The following is a 20066-nucleotide window of genomic DNA, read 5'->3' on the forward strand; positions in this document are numbered from 1 at the left end:
AGCAGAAAGGACAGAGGGCTGGACCTGCCACTGCTCTGCCGCTCTGCAGCGTGACTCCAACCTGAAAGCCAGGAGAATCATCCAAGAAACTGTGGCACATCATAAGAAGATGAGACAGTGGGGAAAGCGATGCTGGGAGTAACAAGCCACCAGGACCTGTCTTTGCATCTCCTCTTCCCTTGCATCCCATGTTTTAAGACTCCTTTATTGCTTCCAAATGATGCTTTGCATCCCATAACCCTGACTACAGTGGCCAGGCTGGCTGACCCACATGGCCCACACGTATATAGCACTGAAAAAAAAAGAAAATCTCAAGCACATGTGTGATCATGAGAGCTCTGGCAATAACACCCTTCGGCCCCTGACTTGTCCTTACCAGAAGGCACATGACTGTGACCGATACCTCACTGTGTCACCGCAGGACTGAGCACTGTTACAAATCTCACCCTCTGCACATACACATACACTTTTTTAAGACACAAAAGCCTGCAGCCAGCTGAACAGTTTAATTATGCCATAGTCCAGTCTCTGCTAAGATAGTGTTAGCTAGGCACCAGAGGGACTGCGGTGCCAGCAATCTCAGCAAACGAAGAAGCAGAAGCATCTTTGGAAGGGCATCCAGCTGGTCCCCTTTCTGCATAGTCTGTATGGGGAGGAAGAGAAAAGAAAAAACCCAATCCTCCCTCCTCAAAGGAGGAAAAAAAAAAAATCACTGTCTCTCCCTTGAGCAAAAAAGGGACACAGCAGATAGAAATAAATCTAAGGCAAGTGTTGGGGGGCCACAGGGCCAAGGTTAGCCTAAGACAATGCCAAAGCTGCTCTGCCGCAGACTAGCCCCTACAGAGGACTGGGAGGAAGAGCAGCCACTGTGGAGAGGGAAGCTGATAACCCCTGTGCAGAGGGCAGGAGCCATCGCCTGTTTCTCCTGTTCAGTGCGGTTATTGCTTCAGTCTGAGCTGACAAGCCTGGTGAGCACCAGGCTCACGTGAGAGGCAATGCGTCCAGCTAACAGTGCAAGTACAATCGCAGAAAAGGTCCTGCCTGGCTTCCCAGCCTGGAGCTGTGCTGAGCAGGCTAGCTCCTGGAAAAGCCACTAAAACTTCCAGTCAGCATACCCCAGTGCAGGACAGAGGCCACATTTATCCCAGACAGAGTGAGGGGACAGGAGGGTGCTGTTGTAAGAAGAGGCTGCCAAGAGGATCTTCCAAGTCCAAGTTGCCCACCTGCAGCCCAGGAGGACACAGCAAATACCAGCTGGTGGCCTGCCAGCTGTGGGGTGTTACGAGCTCTCTGCAGAGCTGAACAGGACGAACTTGGCATGTTTGGTCGGAGATGCTGGCGTCTGTCCATCTGCCTCTTCGCTCAGCTTGAAGAACATCTCCTGCTCACGCTTCTTCTGGTTCAGCTCATCCTCCAGGGCCTTAAGCAGAAAGGAACACACACAAGAGCTGTATTTGAGATTGCACTGGAGCTACGGACACTGTCCCCTCCAACCAGCCAAGCAGAAGACCCTGCCCATGCTGAGGAGGCACTACCTTCTTCCGTGGCCTCAGCTTGTCTCGCCACTCCTTCATGTGCTGGTTGTGGTTCTCATCTAGGGACTTAAGCTTCTGGGTTTCATGCTCAATCAAGAGGTGACACTTTTCATTCTAAACAGAGATCACAAAACAGAACACCCATTAAGCAGCTGGGACTGTAAATCCAGTGATCAAACAGGACTTGCATCACCCAGAGGCATTCAGAGCTCTGAGCTCCAGGGCACATTTAGACACAGCCACAAAAACCTCTCAAGGCAGCGCAATGGGACATCAGGTCTAGTTCTCTGACAGTCCTCTGCAGCCACTTCTCATGACATGCTCCCTGCGATGGAGCAGAAACAGCACAGAGGCAGCCCCAAGAGACCAAGCCACAAGGGATGGGTACCTGCAGCTGCTGGAGCTCATTTGTATTGCTCTCGCACTGGGCCTGCATGTCCTTCATCTGCGTCTCGTGCTTCTGCTGCTGGTGCAGCCGCTCTGCTTTTTGCCTCTTCTCTTCCTGCTGAGCAAACTGGAAGAGAGAAAAGCAGGTGCCCATGTAGGCAGTGTTGCTCTGATCTCTGAAGCTGGTTAAGAGACTGGCCGGTTTGCACTATTGTATAGGTAAGAAAGAAAAGCCCTGAGGATGCTTCCCAACACTAGTCACGACAGAAACAGTGCTGAAAACCATACTTGATGCCACAAAAAGCAATAACCTCTGACTCCCTGCAGTGGGTTAGAAATTTGGCAATAGTTGTCTTTTTTCGACTTCCCTTCTGCCTGTAGGCCAGCGAAGTACTTCACCCCCAAGTCAAGCCTCAACCCTTGTCCCCTTTGCAAGACCTGACCTGTTTTATCTTCTCCCGCTGCTCGGATGCACTCCCGCTGGAGTGGATGTGAAGGCTCTTCTTGTACATGGCCATGCGCGTCTTCCCTTCGCTTCGCTGGATTTTGGGGAGCCGGGCTTTCTCCTGCTGCTGCCGAATTTTCAGCTGCTCTAACATGCGCTGATTGTACCGCTGCATTTGCTCCCTTTCCTGCAATGGTAGAGGGACAGGTATAAGAGGAGTAGGAACACCTCAGGCCTATAAGAAAACGCTGAGGAGATCAAAAGAGAGCTGGAGAACAGATTTGGCAGTTGCACGGAGGTGGCTGGTGACAGACAGCTCCAAAGGGACAAGAGGTGAGGGCAGCTACTGAACATGCTGTGAAAGCAGAGGAGAAGGGGGCTGGAAGGAAGCAGAAATGACTGTGAGACATGCCAGGCTTCAGTCACTGCTCTGGGAATCCACCATCCCACACACTGGACAGTGACAGATTTCCAGAAAAGCTGCCAAAATTCACAGCTGCTTCTTGTCTCTTAAACGCATGTGGCACAGAATACGTGTCCCAAGCAAGTAGGCTGACCCGAGCGTTATTCTGGTCCCTTTCCACTAATAATGACCAAGTCCCTTAACTCCTAACCCACCCTTACCCACTTACAGCCTGGAAGGGAAACACCCTTTCTGGGGACACCCAGGGACCCTGCCGACCAGCACTGGAAAAGTGCTGGAAAGTTAGGAAAGTTCTAACTCTTCACCTTTTCATGCTTCCGGAGCAACTCATGCCTCTGGAGGAAATACTGGTCCTTTAGCTGCTGCTTGACAAGCTGGTGTTTCTCCTGTTGCTGATGCTCTTCAAGATCCCAGATGCACGCCTCCCGGTCTGAGGAAGGGAGAAGGGTCAGGAGACAACCCACCCTGGCCCCCCAGCTTGGTCACACGAAGCATCCCAACCATGAGCGATCCCTATATGCAGGAGCAGTGCAGCAGATGTGGGGGGTGATCGTTCACCTCCTGTTTTCCAAGAGAAATTGGTTGCAAACCATATTGGAGAATCATTTCTTGCAGTTATGAAGCCTAATTGGTTCGTATTTGTAAAGAGCTTTGAAGATTAAAGCACTAAGTATTATTATTGTTAAACATTTAGACAGGATCTGGCAAGGCTGTTTTTTCCAAATCCTATTCTGCCAGCTTGCAACTCTGTCACAGCATCTGTTGCGTGGGAAGAGCCAGCGTTGGATAAACCCATCGTTACAGCATTTGCTTTCCTCCTTTACAGCCTTTACCACCCACCTCTCATGAGCTGCTGCTTTTTGTTCAGGCACTCGCGTTCCTTGTCACAGATCTCTTTTTTGTTCTGGGTGGTTATATTCTTCATGGCTAGCTCCAGGTCCTCCTTCTGCTTGGCCAAAAACTCTTGTTCCTGGAAGAAAACAGCAGTACCACCATGAGCACTCCTTCTGCTGCAACTTGAAAAGCATCTGGTGGTGTTTGAGAAACTGCCAGTCCCTCAGGGAGGAAGGATGCTTCTGTCTACTACGCACTTCCCTGTCTTGGAGTTGTAATCTTCTCTCAGCCTTACCATAGTTTGTTTTTTCTGGGCAAAGTCATCCATCTTCACCTTCATGTTCCCTTTGCGCTGTTGCCGTGGCAGCTTCTCAACCTCATTTTTGACCTTTGGGGAGGGAAATGAGATTTATCAGCAGGTAACTTTAGGCCAAGAACAACCCCACCTAATGTTGCTAAACAGCTGGACCTCAGGAAACACCCAAATATACCACAGAAAAGCAAGAGCTTCCTGCTAAAACACCAACAACTGCTTCCCTCTCAAATTCTGCTATGGAGAAATGCGGAAGCTTTCCTGGAAGAAACAGATGCAGGAAGCCAGCTTCCTCCATCTTATCCCCATTTTTACCTCTTTCTTCATCTGCTTCAGCTGCTCCAGGAATTTTACATGGTCCCGCTCCTGCTCCAGGCGAATGCGCTTGGCCTCCTCCCGCCGGCGCAGCAAGTGATCTTGTTCCATCTTCTCAATCTGCTGCTTCTGCTGCCGTTCAAGGTTTTCCAGTTCAGTGTCGTAGAACTTCTTCTTTGCCTACAGGGGAAGGGAACAGAGGTCAACCTCAGTGTCCTCTCCGCTTCATTTCCTTCCAAAAGTTGTTTGGGTTTTTTTTTAAAGAAAAAATAAATAATTAAAAAAAAAAAAAAAAAAAAAAAAAAGGGGCAGGAGGTTGTCCTTGCATGGACTGAGCCTCTTTACTAAACATAGGGGAGAGAAATTTCAAAATAACACCCCACAAAGCACACAGGGCAGAGCCAGCTCTAGCGTGAGTACAAAGCATTTTTTAACTTGTTCTAGTGCTAATGCACTTCAAGCCTTTCTCCTGCTTACATCCTGATTGCAACATCCCACTGGGACCCAGGGCCCTGGGCAAATATTAGCAGGCAGTGAAGCTCAAGCATAACAGTTCTTTCTCTGCAGACAAGGATTTCCAAGTCTGAGGGCACTGCACTCCAACAGCACCCTTGTGTCCAATCTCTCCCTCCCTGCAAGCTGCAGGGATGGAGCACCCAGGTGTCAATGAGAGCAGGTTGCAAACTGCCCCAGAAAAAGGGTAAAGGAAGTAGGTTTGGGGCTCTTCCACATCGCACTGCATGGTGAATAAATCTCACAAATGAGAAGTGACTTGCTAAGATGGGAATTCACAGACGTGGCACGTCAAGACTGTAGAAATACAACAGAGCACACGAATGAGTGATGGCTCCCAGCCTGCCGTGAGGGGATGGGGTTGCCAGGCGTAGATGCTAGGGGAATTAATAAAGGGGTATTTAAAAGATGGCTCATGAAAGCTTTGAAGTGACTTATCTACAAAATTATTTTACTTCAACAGAAGCTGCCCATAGAGGGACTAAGTATGTAAGCCCAGTTTATCTTTATTCAATTTACACTCAAAGACTTGCCAGATTTCCTGCTGTCACACGCTAGCCACATTGCTTTCTTACTTAAAGGTTTTTTTTCTGTGAAATACAACAGCACTATAAACTGTTTCTCACAGTAGCTGTGAACAGACATACAAGAAAAGATCATTAAAGAGGGAAAGTCCAGAACAACCCTTCTCCTGCTACACCCTGCCGGGCAATGGCAGTCAGTGCATCCCAAGCTGCAGGCTGCACATCCTCAATGCCCACGAAAGCCTCTGTCCTCCACAAACACATCCCATGCCTCAAATCCCACAGGGGTTCCTCGGCGGTCCTGCTCCCTCCAGCCACGATGCCCCAGGACTGCTGCAACCCAGAGAGCATCACCCTGCACAAGGGTTTGCGGGGCATCTGTAGAGAAGTCAAACGAGCCGATACCCAGGAGCTTCCCCTTCCCTGCCCACGTACTGTCATTTCTTGCTCGAAACGCCTCAGCATCTGCTCCAGCTGCAGCTGGTGTTTGCTGTTGAGCTGGGCCTGGTTTCGATGCTCCTCCTTCTGAAGGAGACGCAGCTCCCGCAGCTCCTGGCGCCTGCAGAGGGTTAAAACGGAGGGGGAGAGGGAAATACAGTCAGACAAGTTCAGAGGCATGTGCCTAAGCAGAGATGGCAGAATCAATAACCAGAGCACTTCGGGAGGGAACGAAAGCTGCACAGCCATCCCGTAGCACCCTGCCACTTGCTTTGAGCCCAGGCAGGAGGTAAATGCCAACTGACTGATGCGCTCTCGTGCTCTGCGACACCAGAGCACTGCGAGGAAGCAGGATGCTAATTACGGTAACTGTTGGAAAACTTGTCAGTTTTCACAGGTAAGGCCTGTTAGCATTCACAGCTTCTTAAACAAGCCCCGCCAAAGATCCTAAGGTGATTCTGCAGGCACCGCTCCCCCAGCCAGCACCCAAAATACCTATTCTGTCAGCTGGGTTAGTGCACACTGGTCTTCAGAACACAGCTCAGGCCAAGCTGGTGCTGCTCTGGCCTGGCCCTTGTGCTCCACATCCGTTCTTGCTCATGCCTGGGTGACAGAAAGGGCAGTTTTCCCAAATTCTGACCTATCTACCACAACATTGCATCACTCTGCTCGTGCAGCTTCATATCCAATAAAAGGGAGCCTCTGCTCAGACGGTTGTGTTTGAGCCCATTTGCCATGTTTGTGCCCAGTAGAACTAGAAATCACTGATGTACCATGCAAAAGGAACAGCAGCAGCAGTTTCCCCATGCCAGATCCCCACCATGACCTTTGCTGCTGTACACTAGCCTTACACATTAAGTACAACCCTCTCTTCCCCCACCTTGCAGATGGAGCAGGCACTATTTAAAAATTTAGAAGGAGCCTTTTCTCAAGGATGCCACCACAGCTAAGAGTGGACCAGGAGAAAGCAGCTGTGCCTGGAAATTCCCTGCATGCTAGTATACACGCTCCTTGTGTTTTATTGGAGTTATATGCACTTCTCGCACAAAAGTGAGCAGCTAATGAGCTTTTGCATAGATCTTATATTAGGGCCTAGGAATAAGGCTGCTACAGGGACACATAGCACTTGGGACAGATTATGTTCTCAGGGAGTCCCTCAGAGCAGCACAAGGGAGCCTAGAATAGGGCATCAAGCAAAACAATTTGTATTTTAAGGGCCTTTTCATTTCAGTACTGCTACTGATAGTAACAGAGCTAGAAACAGCAGTTTCTCTTCCTGAGAATAGGTCATGGAGGTTTGAGAGCCATAAGATCTGCAAAGGAGTCACAAAGGCTTAAGCAGGGAGGATACACCCATGAATATTAAGTGACGCTCAAGGAGTTTACAACTCCCTTGACCTTTCTGTTAATGAAGTCTGAGGAGGTACAAGAACAAAAGGAAGAGGAGCATCTTGAGAAGATTTCTGTGCTTATTTCCATTGAGCCAGCACATCTACAGCCCTGGAGACACATTCAGTCATCCCTAGAGGACACAGCTAGCCACAGCACAAGCATCCCTTGCCACAGCCTTGCTGCATCTTATTCCTGAGCTGCATCCCTCGTTCCCCTGCATACAAACAGACCTCAGCTTATGCAGTACAGCAAGCCCCCTGCCAACCAAGGAAAGGCTAAAAGTAGTGATGTCCACACTGGACAATTGTCCTGTCCAAGTGGTACCAAGACAGAAAATGAGAGGACTTTAGGTCGCTCCTGGATTTGCTTGCAGAGAAGAAAACCCTGCCCTGGTTCGGTGCCCTGCCCTCCCTCCAGCCCAGTGACCCACTTGCCTGAGAAATCTCATCTCTTCATCCTTCTTCTCATCCTCGCTGATGATCTTCGAGGTGGTGACACTCACCTCTACTCCATCCACCACAAACTTGCGGGTACGTTTCAGTGTCTTCTTGTGCATCCGGGAATCCTGAGTTCAGCAGGAGAGGAAAGGAGGTGGCAATGAAGCAGCTCCCCGGCTTGTTGCACGGGGTGCTACAGCTGGAAGCCTCAGAGCAATTTTGATGCCGTCATTAATGAAGAACATAAGCAAGGAAACCACATCGAGCAAAAATCATCAACAGATTTGGAGCTGCCATTCGAGCCACGCAGCCTTGCTATCACACCATGGCACAGTGTGATTTCCACTCTGCAGAAAACTGACCTGGAGGAGAGGCAACCCACCACCTGAAAACCCTTCCTCGCCATGTCCAGCTACAGCGAAGCCTGAAGGGGGATGCTAGGACCCTCCTGAATTGCAGTGCCGAGGAATCCACACAACATGAAGCTTGCAATGGCTGCTTTTGAGGCTCCTGGGCCATCTGACCCCCAGGTACCCCCCACACACTCTTGGAGGTGCAAGGCAGGGAAGTCCCCTGCATCAGGCTGTGACTGCAGATGGAGCTACAGGGAAACAAGCCAGCCCTGCCCAAAGGCTCTCTGCTGGTGTCCCTCTGGCCCTCATTACAACACCTCGCTAATCACAACCAGCTCCAAGCCTCTTACAGTGACCTCCACAAAGCACAGCCCAGGCTCATTTCACTAGCACAGGTAGGCACAAGTGCCAGGAGCACTGTGTCCTCTCCCAGCAGTGCCACAGCAGGTCAGCATCCCCCTGCAAAGTCAGCAGCCCAAGCCTGACTGAAGGATGCATCCAGCGACTCGGTTTCTTTGGGGGGGGGGAAGATATGAATAACTTGAATCATGCAGCCCTATGGGGAAAGCACAGTGGTAGAGTGAGCAAAGGCTCCCTGAAGTCCTCTTGCTCTTACAGCAATGACCTTTACAGATATAGAAGATGGCAGAAGAGCTTCATGTGAGCCTGCAAGGCCCAAAGCAAGCCCTCGGAGAGCTTGCTGCAATGGAGGAGCCAGAGAAACTCTGAGGGCATCCAACTTGCCCACTGTGTAACAACGTACCACCAAAGTAGCGGTTCAACCAACACAGAGAAATTGGTGCAAAAAGGTTCGCATGAGACCAGCTTAGGTCACGAAGGCTCTTACTGCCCCAAACTGAATTAAAACAGCTGGCGAAAACTCCTGCATTTTCCAAAGGAAAAAAATGCCAACATTCAACTGCCTGTGCCAGCCCCAGTGCCCATTAACACTGTGACTCACTGCCTGAGCCCAGTGACCCTGGGCTGCTGCAGCTGGGCTGGTGCCTGGTCCCCAAGTGGTCCCCAGGCTCTTCCCCACTGTTGAACGAGCAGCTCCCTGCCTTATTCATGGAGCTACTCAAATGTAGATCTAAAACCAGAATTATTAATTTTCTCCTGGTCTTTTCTGGTATCTCTCATTAGCAGGCCAGCATCCTCTCTGGAACACAACTAAATGCATTTTCAAGCATTCCTGTAAAGTAAATTATTCTCCAGAGAACAGCCTGAGAAACTGTGGTCATATGGGATGCTGACTTTGAGTCCCCACTGACCACACTTCACAGCGCACACACCCCAGTGTGCCTCTTCCAGCTCCCAAGGGCTTCAGCTAAAGCTGTGAACTCCCAGTATCCATGCAGGTCAGACTTTAGAAATTCAAGCTAGATACTCAAAAGAAGGAGTTCCCTCCAGAAACAGTTGTATCTGAGAAAGTTTGGTTTACCTTTTCAAAACCCTATCCATCTCCTTCTGCCTATTTCTGACTGTTTTCTCTGCCAGCTACAGCCTCCAAAACTCATCTTTAGATTTTTTTATCCCTAATCTTTCTAAAAAAAGAAAAAACAGACCCAGATACTTTTTGCCAAAACTGTTTGTTTGTGGGTTTTTTTAGACTAAACTATAGGCAACTAGAAAAAGAGTCTGGTAATAAAAGAGTCACCTTAACTTTGCAGTTTAGTCTGTGATAAAAAGCACATAATAGTTAATGTTTACAACTAGAAATGGTTTAACTCTTTGCTTACCCTTCTCTTGCTGCAAGCTGCCTGGCACCCTGTGCCTGAAACCCAGTGGCACCAGGAACATGAGCAAGGGCAGAGCAGGGGAGTTTAACCCCACGAAGCTAAGGCTGGGCAAGGAGCCAGGGTGAGGAGGGAGCAGTACAGCCTGGTACTCCCCCGTGCACTCACAGCTCACTGTGCAAAGCAGAGGCTTCAGCAGAGTGTTTTTCCCAGGGCCCTCCAGCAGCATCACTCCTGGAGAACAGCTCTGCTTGAATGGCTTGCTTGGAGAGATGCCATTTAGTTTGTTCTGAGCATTACCTCTGGCTAGGGCCATTCAAACCGTGATCTAATATGACCATCTATCTCTTTGAGACTTACTGCCTGTAAAATGAAAAAACTCCTTTCCCCTTCTAGGGGACCAGCTGGGGAAGAGCAATCACACACATGGCATCGTATTCATCTTTGGCTGGCCTCAAACAGACCAGGTGTCTGTTTGACATGGGAAAGGCAGTGAGGAGGGGTAAATCACCATGCAAGAGCATCACACTTCCCTCATTAGGGATGCACATTGATTGAGGGCTCCTGCAGGGGATGCTGGCTCTCACGCTCACAGCAGGAGACAGGAGGGGAGGAAAGTTTTGCAGAGAATGGTTTTGGGGCACGTTTCTGTGCTGGGAAGCTATCACTCATGCAGGCAATTGGATGAAGAACTTGTGCAACACATCACTCTGCCCCCTCAAGTCACACACATTTCTTCTTCTGAAGCTCAGCAAGTAGCATTCCAGTTATTTTGCCTCTTCCTCTAAGCCATGCTGACCTGGCCAGCTCTGGCTCACAAGCATTCCCAGCCTCCAGAAAGCTTTAGCAAAAGCCAAGAAGCCTGGGAGGTCTTCGTGCAAGTCACTGCTGACACAAACCAGGCCAGATGTATGGCAGGTTGGAAAAAATGAGAGGCACCACCCCAAATAAGCCTTCTCCTGGGGCTAGGTGTTCTAGGAAAGAGCAGCAGAGTGATGGGCAATGGATAAAGTTTAGGAAATCACATTTTTGGGTTTCATACTTGTCCTTGCTCTGATTGTGTATGTCTGCACAAGTTGGGTGAGTGGCACTGTTACTTCACACTTCTCAGGGACCCAAAATAGCTACAAAACATCAGACTTCCCTTAGATTTCAGTGGCCTGGGACAGCAGAGGACACACGTACCTGCACCAGCTCCACCAAGAGCTTCTCCTTCACTTGAGAACGTGCCATATGCCCATGGCACAGCTTAACCCAGCAGTATGTGCTGGGCTGCCCTGAGCCCAGTTGGGACAGGCGTCCCATAAACAGGGAAAACAAGCCGTTGAAGGCTTTGCCTAGAGATGGGCTTCCTCCCTCCTTGCTGGCCCTGTGTTTACTTGCAGAGCTCCAAGCCTGAATGCTCACATAGCAAGTGCTGCAGCCAGCCTTGCCAGCTATCTTGCCAAATAGCACTGGGGAGGCACCTGGGTGGTCTTTAGCATTGTGCTCAGGCAAGATTCCTGGACCCTCTGTCTTCATCCAGCCTCTGTCCGTTCCTGCTTTACCTGCTCCCCACCTTCAGGCACAGGGAAGAGTAGGGGCAACTCACGTTCTCCTCAAGTCAAAGATCAACCTCATCTAGAGTACAGCATGCTGCTTTCTCAGGAAGGCATTTAAGAGGCTGTGACCAAGTGTGTACGTGTACAACCTCTCAAGGAAAGGATCTGAATTTCAGGGACTTGGCTAAAAAGGGGGAAAAAAACCCCTCAGCACTTTTTAACAGGGGTTTGCTGCCCTTCCTTCTCCACACCCTCTGCCCACCACTCTTACCTTCAGGGAGATGGAGCCACTCTCTCTGTTGAGGGACAAGTCAGCAGACAGGGAGATGGTGAGGTCCATGCTTTCAGAGGCTGAAGTGCTGCCAGAATCCGAATCCCCTTTGGAACGGTTGCCAGGGAAGGGAGCTGGGGGATCCAAACTCCCGTTGGCAAGCTTCTCCTCTGTGAAGTTCTCCAGGTGACTGCTCTCCGGATGCTCCCCGATGCTCTTCCGCTCCTTTCTGCCTGGCCCGGGCTGCTTGTCCCCCTCTGTTGAGTTACCCACCCGTCCAGGCTGTGAGATGATGTCTGGTTTGCCCTGGGTGGCCGAGGTGGCAGAGCTGGTTTTTGTGGAGCGTTTGCTCTCCAGTTTGTCATTGTCACTGCTTATTCCTTCATCTGAGACTTTATCGCTCTGTCCATCTGTGGTCTCCTTGCCAGTCCCCACAGGCCCGTTCACTGCCTTGGGCAAGGAAGAGTCTGGAGGCTTTTCCCCATCAAAACTCAGCTGACTCGCCTCAGAAGGGTCCCGCTTGTGCTTACCAGGGGGCTGGAAAGACAGCGAAGGGAAGGTGTTGGGTTTTGCACCACCACTTTAACACAACTGCAAGAGCTGCAATTCCCCACACATCAGAGCAAAGTCACCCACAGCTAAAGAGTTATTGGGAGGAAATCTTCCCTTTTAGGACATCTGCCCTGGGATACTTTTATTTTTCTCCAGGTTTGTGGTCCCAAGGACTATGGACACTGGCTGGAAGGAAACAGCACAGCAAGCAAGCTCCAGAACCTGCAAGTTCTTAAGACGCAGCCTAGGAGTTTGCATATCAAACACCTTTTCCCGTGGCTAACTCCACCATGGATTAACCACTGTCCTTTGCCACAGATGAGGGAGGTCGAGGCATGTCGCCCAGCAAAGCTGCCCAGGCAGCCTTGAGATGTCCCCTTCAAAGAGCCCAGCTCAGGGGCAGATTTGCTGAGCTCCCTCCTAGGGCTGGTGGTACCTCACTGCTGCGCCACGTGCTGCTGGTGGTGCTTCCACTCCAGCCTGTACCAGGGCCTACTTTTTTTTTTTTCTTTCCTTTTTTTTCTCAAACACTTTTTGTAAGCCCCTCCTGCGAGCCAGCACCATTGTTTCTCATTGCCCTTGGCAGCCACTGAAAAACAGCCCCTCCCTGCCCAAGCAACCACTTCCCCCTCCACCTGATGGGGCCTAGAATAGCTGTAAACCAGCTTTTTAGAGCCTAGAAAAGTTGCAGGGCTCTTTCCCCCACCACAGCCGCAGTGGCAAACTTGCCAGCACGGGGCTGGGAGTGCTCACCGAGGCAGACTCCGACGAGTCATCTTCTTCCGCTTCATCCCGACTGTCCTCAATCTCTTCCATCACCTCAGCCTTGGCCTCGGCCACCAGCTCGCGTAGGGCCCGGTTGCTGGTCACCTTGCTGACGAAGGGATGCTGAAAAGCCAAGCACAACGCACATGCGTGAGGTGGCCAAAAAACAGACTTCGTGAGCTCACGGCCGAGCGACCGCATAGGGATGGTGATGGCAAGGACCACTTCTTGCTTTAAAACAACTGCAAAGACCTAAGGACACGGTTCTTGCCAGTGTCACCAGGCTTAACCCCCCCAGATGAATTTACAGATAGGTGCTGCACATGTGAGGGAGAACAAGAGAGAACACAATGCCGAGGTTAAGCGCCAGCTCTGTACACAGATGCTCAAAGCGTGGTGTTCTGCAAAGCTGCTTTACGTTAACATCCCCCAGACAAAAGCACCGGTTCCACTTAAACAAGGGGCTCTTGCTGCAGAGGAGACGTCCCCCCTCGCTGCAGGCAGGCTGAGCTCCGGAGCGCAGCTCCGAGCCCGCAGAGTGCCACCAGCTTGCAGGATCCCTGGGTGCAAACAGAGCATGGGGGAAGGTTGAGTTGAAATCGGGCTCGAATCGCTCAGTGCACACAGTGGGGTGCTCGTGCTGAGCTTCAGCAAAAGGCTGGGGAGTCCCTCGGGTTTGCAGAAACCGTTGCACACTTTTTCCCCGCTGACTTGGGTGCAGGACTGGAAGCGTGCAGCCAGACTGCCAGTGCTGCAGAGTGAGAGCATTTGCAGTCAGTGGGGAAAAGCATCTTCCAGGTTTTTGCTATTATTTTGAAAGGGGACGGGAGTAAAGGAAAGGAGTTGAATTTAAATCTGGGATAACCAGGTATCATCTAAGCTGGCTGCCACGTGGGCATTTTTAGGCAACGGGAGCCATTTCTATTCCAGCTGGTGTCCACAGGGGCTCTGCAGTTTGCTCCAAAGGCAAAAACATTGCCGTTCATTTTTGGAGCATTTTAGTGGCTCAAAAGTACTACGAACTTTCTAAACTAGACAAAAGTTATCTGAAACCAGCCTAGGGCCAGTAAGCACTTTTTTTTTTTTTTTTTTTAAACCCTCCTTAAGGAGAAGCAGGCTGTACAGACACAGGTAGTTCAGACACTCGCAGACCCAGGGAGACACGGACACCAGCTGCAGACCCAGCCCAGGGGCTGGTGCTGGTCCCTACCTCCAGCAGCTGGGCGGCACTGGGCCGGGTCTCCGGGTTCTTGTCCAGCGCCGTCTTCAGGAAGTCTCTGAACTCCAGCGACCTTAAACCACAGTCATTCATGAGAAGCTCAGAAAAGGGAAAGACCTCACACACCACAGGGGCTGCTCAACCCCTTTGCAGGTTGTGTCCCAGTTTGCAACTAGCCACAATCACCGTTGCACTCCTAGCACAGGAAATCCTGTGCTCGGTTGTTCTGATTATTCGTAAGAGAATCAGCAATGTGGTCAAGTGAGGGACTAGATTTTGCCTTAGCTGGGATGGCAACAGACAGTGGGACTGAGCACCAGCCACTGTACCCCAGGGCCAAGGTGGAGAGATCGGAGAAGACACCAGCAGTTATCCTCCAAAGGGAGCCCATGGGAGGAGCTGCTTGTGCAAAAGGATGCTCCAGGACCCATCCCCACAGCCGCAGTGTGAAGGGATGGCTGTGAAGGACCAGAAACCCCACAGAAGGGCACCCTCAACCTGCAAAGCGCAGCTCTGAGATACAGAGCACGTACTGATCCAGTTGTGGCTTCTGAGCTGCGCCAGAGGAAGCGCTCCCACCCTGCCTGCTACATGAACCGCTGTAACAACACTTGTGACTCCAGTGCTCTCCCAGTAATTTGCTGCTGGCCATCATGCAGCGGGTTTTATCATGATTAAAAAAAGAAATAAAAAATTAACTGATTGGATTTTTTTTTAAATGCATAAGAGGCTTTCCAGACTCCAGGAAAGAAATTCTGGAGCTCTTGGCCATCTCCAGGTTCAGAGGAAAATCTGCCTTTCATACAAAACCAGGATGTTTTGAAAACAGCAGGGCTGTGGGTGGGCAGCAGCTCCCCCCGTGCTGCCTGCACACCGTCAGCATGGCCACGGCACAGGCAGCACCGAGCAGCCTGCCTTCAGCCAGCAGTGCTCTCGGGGCTCTAGCACACAGCTGGACCTAGAATACAGCTAGAATCCTACAATGCGTTCTCAAATTAAACAGTACTGCTAGAAACGACTATTTTTCCTCTCTTGAAATACCGTGTAAGTTGGGAAACGTGTACTCTGCTGCCCAAACCCCCTCACCATTTGGAAGGGCAGCTGAGCGTGGGGGGGTCAGACTTGGCAATCTTCAGCAGCACTCTCATGGGGTTGAGCTCGTGATGGGGTGGCTCGATCTGGGCCATTTCAATCAGCGTGATTCCCAGGGACCAGATGTCCGCCTTGTAGTCGTACGGAGTGTCCTTCATGGTCTCGCACATCACCACCTCCGGGGCCATCCTGCAAGGGGCAGAGGAAGGAGCAGAGATGGGGAGGGATGACACCACTGCCACACAGTGTGAGCCTTGCAGCAGCAGTTAAATGCTTTAAATAATCCACAGCATTGCATAAAAACATCCTTGCCTCCTAGCTCTGGGTTTCAGAAGAAGCAGCATCTTTTCTAAGGGGTGCAACCCCCTCCCTCTCCTGCAGGCCAGCCAAGACAGCCCAGGCAGCCCATGGAAGCCCCCAGGCCATTGACATCTGGCGCGGATGTTGCTTCAGACAATAAATTAATCCTCGCCGATTCCATTCCTTCAGCAAGTCGGGTGATTTAGAGATTGCGTTTCTGGAGCGAGGAGTCGTTCCCATGTGCTTGGAGTCGCTTCAAAGCCCACTCCACCCCCCTGGGTGGGGGGAAGCGGGGAGCACACACACGCGAGCACACGCGTGTCCCTCACTCCTCCAAGCCTGAAGCATGGTGGCCCCTTGGCCGGCTCAGGGTACCGTGACACCGGGCAATGCTACTGCACCACCGAGACTGCTCACAGCTCCCTTCAGGCAAGCAAAACCCTTGCACGTGTGGACACCGGCCCGGACTCCTCGTTAAAATCCTCCCACCCATGCTCGGTAAGGCACTACGGTCCAACGCACCCCAAAGGCCATCGGCTCCCCGTTTCTGAGCAAGCCTGATTTTCAGAAGAGTGAAGCTCCTCATAAACACGGGATTTCTTAGCAAGCAGGTCACTCACCAGTAAGGGGTCCCAATGAAGGAGTCTCGCTTCTGCAAGGTTTTAATGTTTTTGGCAGACACTCCAAAGTCAGCTGCAAAGAGCAGTAACATTAGATGCCGTAGGAAAACTGAAAGACCCTTCTGAATTAGCACACTTGGCTGAAACGCAGATTTAAAAGCAAACACACTTTTAAGGCAAGAACATGATACAACGTGCTGTTTCCTCTAAACTGAGCATCAGAAATTAAATTTGCTTTTGGGTACATAACCACCAGGGACCTTCCCCTCCCATGTACTATAAGACAGGGGCATAAAAAGCCATCCCTACTGTAACTCAAACGCTACACATCTAGAGGGAAGTCAAGATCTTTTCCACAAACAAACAAAAACAGCTCCGTGGCAGATTACTTTCAGGACTGCTATTTCATAGCAAAAAGTCTCATTTTACACCAGAAAAACCAAAGTCCTGTTACATTCTTTCTCTTCCCTTCAGTCCTATGAACATCAGCCACTGCATGATGCCTTTCCCCGATTTTGTCCCTTCTGTAGAGAGCTGCTGAAGCCAACCCAACCCAAATCAAATCGGTAAGACCTGCAGAGGGTACCAAGCCCACTTCAGGTCAGTTTGCTCCCCGAGATGGCCCTGATGACCTCTGGAGGAGCTGTTATCCATCTGTACCCTGGGCTCAGGGTGTCCCTGACTGTGGGTCACCCTTGGCCCAAGCCAGCAGTGTGTTTTCACACTGGAGCACAACCCATGGCCACAGGAAGGTTTCCATCTTCCCAGGCTGACCGGTCTCTATTGGCACCCACAGACACATGCCAAGAACACCCCACAGCTGCTGGCACCCCTCTGCACCTTTCTGACCAGTTCCTACAGACAAAGCTACCTTCTCATCCCCCAGCAGGTAGCTGGATGCCAATTTAACTCAAGCCCATAGCGAGTTGGCAAAGCGACCCTTTGGCAAAACTCAACCTGTCACCACCAGACCTGCTCTGGAGATAAGACAAATTCTTCCAGCTCCCAGCCCTGCCAACTGGCACCCTGCACAGGATGCTCAGCAGGCCAAAGAGCATAAAAATCAAGTCCAAAGAGGGATTAAGCAAATTCACAAAAGTAAAGTCCGTCAAGGGCCTGAGCACGGCTGTGGCTCGGCAAGTCTTGGTGCCCGGCTGGGGGCTAAGCACAGCACACAGCTCGATGGTAGATTTAGCCTCCCACAAAACAATAGGAAGTTTTTCCCCCCCTTCTCCTGCCTGAGCTCGTCAGCCAGCAGACAAGCAGCTGATGTCCCGTAGGCAGGGCAGAGAGCATCCTTCAATCCCCCCCAGGCTCAGACACAGCCAAACACTACAATCCAGCTCCAAGCAGCACGTGGCCGTCATTAGCGTAGCGTGAAATGGTCCCAAGCAGCACCATCGCCCACGGCAGCTCTCCCAACGAGCTCAGCCCAGCAAGCGCCTGCCGTGCTCCTGTGCCGCGCAGCTCACCGAGCTTGATGTCCCCATCCTGGGTGAGGAGCACGTTGCCTGCCTTCAGGTCACGGTGGATGATCTTTTTGCTGTGGAGGTAATGGAGGGCTTCCAACATCTGGCGGCAAATCACTTGAATCTGAGGTTCGGTCAGGCCCCGGTCCAGCTCTGTGGGGAGGGAAAGAACCGTTAAACAGGACAGGGATTAGAGCGATGCTCCACCTGAGCAGCAGGAAGGCATGGGCTACCCAGCAGACCATTTAAAAACCACTGTCCATGTGTCAAAGCAGCAGGACACCAATGCAAATCAGCTTGTTAAGATAATTTATTCCCTAAGCCAGCACTCAGCACAATGCCTGCCTGCTTGGAGCCGCTGGTTTATAGCTCCCTCCCAGGGATGCACGGCTGAGGCATCTGGCCCAGCGGGTGAGGGGGACCAGGAGGGGGAGCCAGGCATGCCTGCGACGGGGGTCTGAACTGCGAGTTCCTCGCAAATTTGGGAAATGGGTCCCTGCAGACAAGCTGGGCCTTGCCCAGCACGGGGACAATGCTGCAGACAGGAGGGAGCTGAACTTGGCTGCAGGCGGCAGCGGGGTCAAACACAGGCATGAACGCTCAGCAGCTCCATACGCAGCCACGCTCTCATCCCCCAAGGAGCTACCCCTGCGGCAGAGATGCAGCGTAACCCCCTGTACATCAGGAGGGACATGCCACTTCCCAAAGCAACAAGCAACAAAATGCTAACCAGCGTTATCCCTAGTGCTCTGAGCTGGTATTTTCAGGTAGCACCAGGTACCAGCACACCAGTTCATACCCCACTGTCTGTCCCTATTTCTGAAGCTTGCGGGGACACACGACCACTGGGACGACCTCCCTGCTAAGCTCTGCCCGGCCACCTTTACCATCCGAGACTGCTTTCCAAGGCGATGGCTCTGCAAACCATCAAACTTCCAGATGGTTAGCATCGTCCGCAAGCCCTTTGCAGTGCAGATCCCTCCTCCGGCACAGCTGAGTGTGCAGCAGAGCAGACCAAGCCTTAGACAGCTCCAACTGCCCAAACTGCATGGCCAGGATAGGGGCTGACGGATGGACCCCAGCAACTGGGACAGATGCTCGTTCAGAGCAAGGATCTTAACCACAGGCTGGGGGATGCCGAGTCAGCCACTGTGTTCCTCCTCTTCCTCACCAAGATCTCCCTCGCTCTGGGGAAAGCTGATGATTTTCACTCTCCCTGGAGCATCTGGCAAAAGTGAGGTGCAGTGGGCCACAGGTTTTGTACAAAAGATTTCAAAGGCAAACGCCAGTTGCTGGTGGGGATGGGGAGGTAGAACAGGCAGCATTCGGCAACTCTGAATTTACTAATGCTGGGAGCATTCCTGAGCTCTGAATTGCAGCTCCTCCTGCCCCTCATTCAGGGGTGATGGCACTACAGCCAGACCACTTGCTCATGGTTTTCTCTGCTCCCCCTTCCCAGGTCCTCCAGAGACCGACTGCCATGGACAAGGCCCCACAAATGCTCAGGCAGATTTTTGTGTCCCAAGAGACAGGGCACCCCTGTTGAGGTTTTCCAGGGGGAAGGCATCATCCCTTCCAGCACTTCAGAAAAGGTACTTTTTCATGCAGTGGTTTGGACCTGCTTTAAAGGTGCCTCCTTTAGGAAACTTAAGTTTTAGGGGCTGAATCGAAGATGACAAATTTGGGTCCATACTTCTCCTGGAAATAAAAAGAAAGCAAGGCCTTTGGAAATACCAGAGCTGAAAGGGAATAACCCCCCGGGAGATGCGGCTCTGTCCTAGGGCTCCAGGCAAGAGGATGTCAGAGCACCCTGCAGAGGGGATGTCACCCTGCCCCGGGGTCCGTACAGCCCTGGCACAGAGGGGCTGTGGCACCAGCCAGGGCTGTTTTGGGGAACACCCACATACTCCCAGTCCCAGCGGCTCTATGTGGAAGGGAGGAGTTAAAAATGGGAAGATTCCAGGAATTACTGCAAACTGCAGTTTATTCCGACGCTCTGCTGCTTCACCAGATGACCGATATCACATGGAGAAGTCAGCAAGAAGATCCTGGGAGATTCATTGCAACAGGCACCCAGATTAAACATCTCAGCCCCGCTGCCCTTCCCAGGAAGCTGTGGGAACGGGATCCCAAGCACCCAGAGCCTCCAGCAGATAAATATTTAAAGCCATCTTTCCCCTCCAGCCAGACTCTCCCTTCTCCCCATGCCTTGTGATCTGCTGATCCCAGCAGCATTTAAATCACAAAAGGACATCAAAGTAGCTCAAGAAACACCCCAGGGCTGCCACACCTTCTGCTCCGGGTATGAAAATAGGCAAACTCATGGGAGACAAACGGTAGCTGGAGAAGCTGGGGCACCCCCGTCTGCTGTCTGTCCGAAGGTTGCCCCTGAAAGTGTGCCAGAAAGCTGGAGACACCTTGCAGGCATCGCCCTGAGCATGGAGAAGAGCCCGGCACCACGCGCTGCACTCACCCAGCATGGTGGCATCCACCGCCCCGCCTGGGCAGAACTCAATCATGATCTGGGGAAACAAGGAGAGAGGAATTAAAGTCCCATCCACGTCACACTAAGCAAAGCCCACCGGGTAGGG

General features: G+C 51.6%; 1 protein-coding gene across 2 annotated transcripts in view; it reads right to left on the bottom strand.

Moving 5' to 3' along the window:
• Positions 1 to 714: 714 nt before the first annotated feature.
• The window catches only part of STK10 (serine/threonine kinase 10), a 49963-nt gene continuing 30611 nt past the window's right edge, over positions 715 to 20066 (bottom strand). Inside the window, exons 3-19 of one of the 2 annotated variants that reach the window (XM_010579075.1) lie at positions 19949 to 19997; positions 17479 to 17628; positions 16007 to 16079; positions 15081 to 15275; positions 13986 to 14067; positions 12764 to 12898; positions 11459 to 11995; positions 7555 to 7685; positions 5726 to 5849; positions 4254 to 4433; positions 3921 to 4013; positions 3632 to 3761; positions 3097 to 3221; positions 2366 to 2554; positions 1924 to 2049; positions 1536 to 1649; positions 715 to 1420 (exon numbers count right to left, since the gene is read on the bottom strand). In XM_010579075.1, coding sequence (XP_010577377.1) covers positions 1280 to 1420; positions 1536 to 1649; positions 1924 to 2049; positions 2366 to 2554; positions 3097 to 3221; positions 3632 to 3761; positions 3921 to 4013; positions 4254 to 4433; positions 5726 to 5849; positions 7555 to 7685; positions 11459 to 11995; positions 12764 to 12898; positions 13986 to 14067; positions 15081 to 15275; positions 16007 to 16079; positions 17479 to 17628; positions 19949 to 19997 — 2574 coding nt within the window. In that variant the 3' untranslated portion in view covers positions 715 to 1279. The remainder of the gene's footprint in view (positions 1421 to 1535; positions 1650 to 1923; positions 2050 to 2365; positions 2555 to 3096; positions 3222 to 3631; positions 3762 to 3920; positions 4014 to 4253; positions 4434 to 5725; positions 5850 to 7554; positions 7686 to 11458; positions 11996 to 12763; positions 12899 to 13985; positions 14068 to 15080; positions 15276 to 16006; positions 16080 to 17478; positions 17629 to 19948; positions 19998 to 20066) is intronic. The other variant, XM_010579076.1, reaches the window with a different exon arrangement.

Source organism: Haliaeetus leucocephalus, unplaced genomic scaffold (genome assembly GCF_000737465.1).
Source record: "Haliaeetus leucocephalus isolate CR32 unplaced genomic scaffold, Haliaeetus_leucocephalus-4.0 Scaffold656, whole genome shotgun sequence".
Lineage (NCBI taxonomy): Eukaryota > Metazoa > Chordata > Aves > Accipitriformes > Accipitridae > Haliaeetus > Haliaeetus leucocephalus.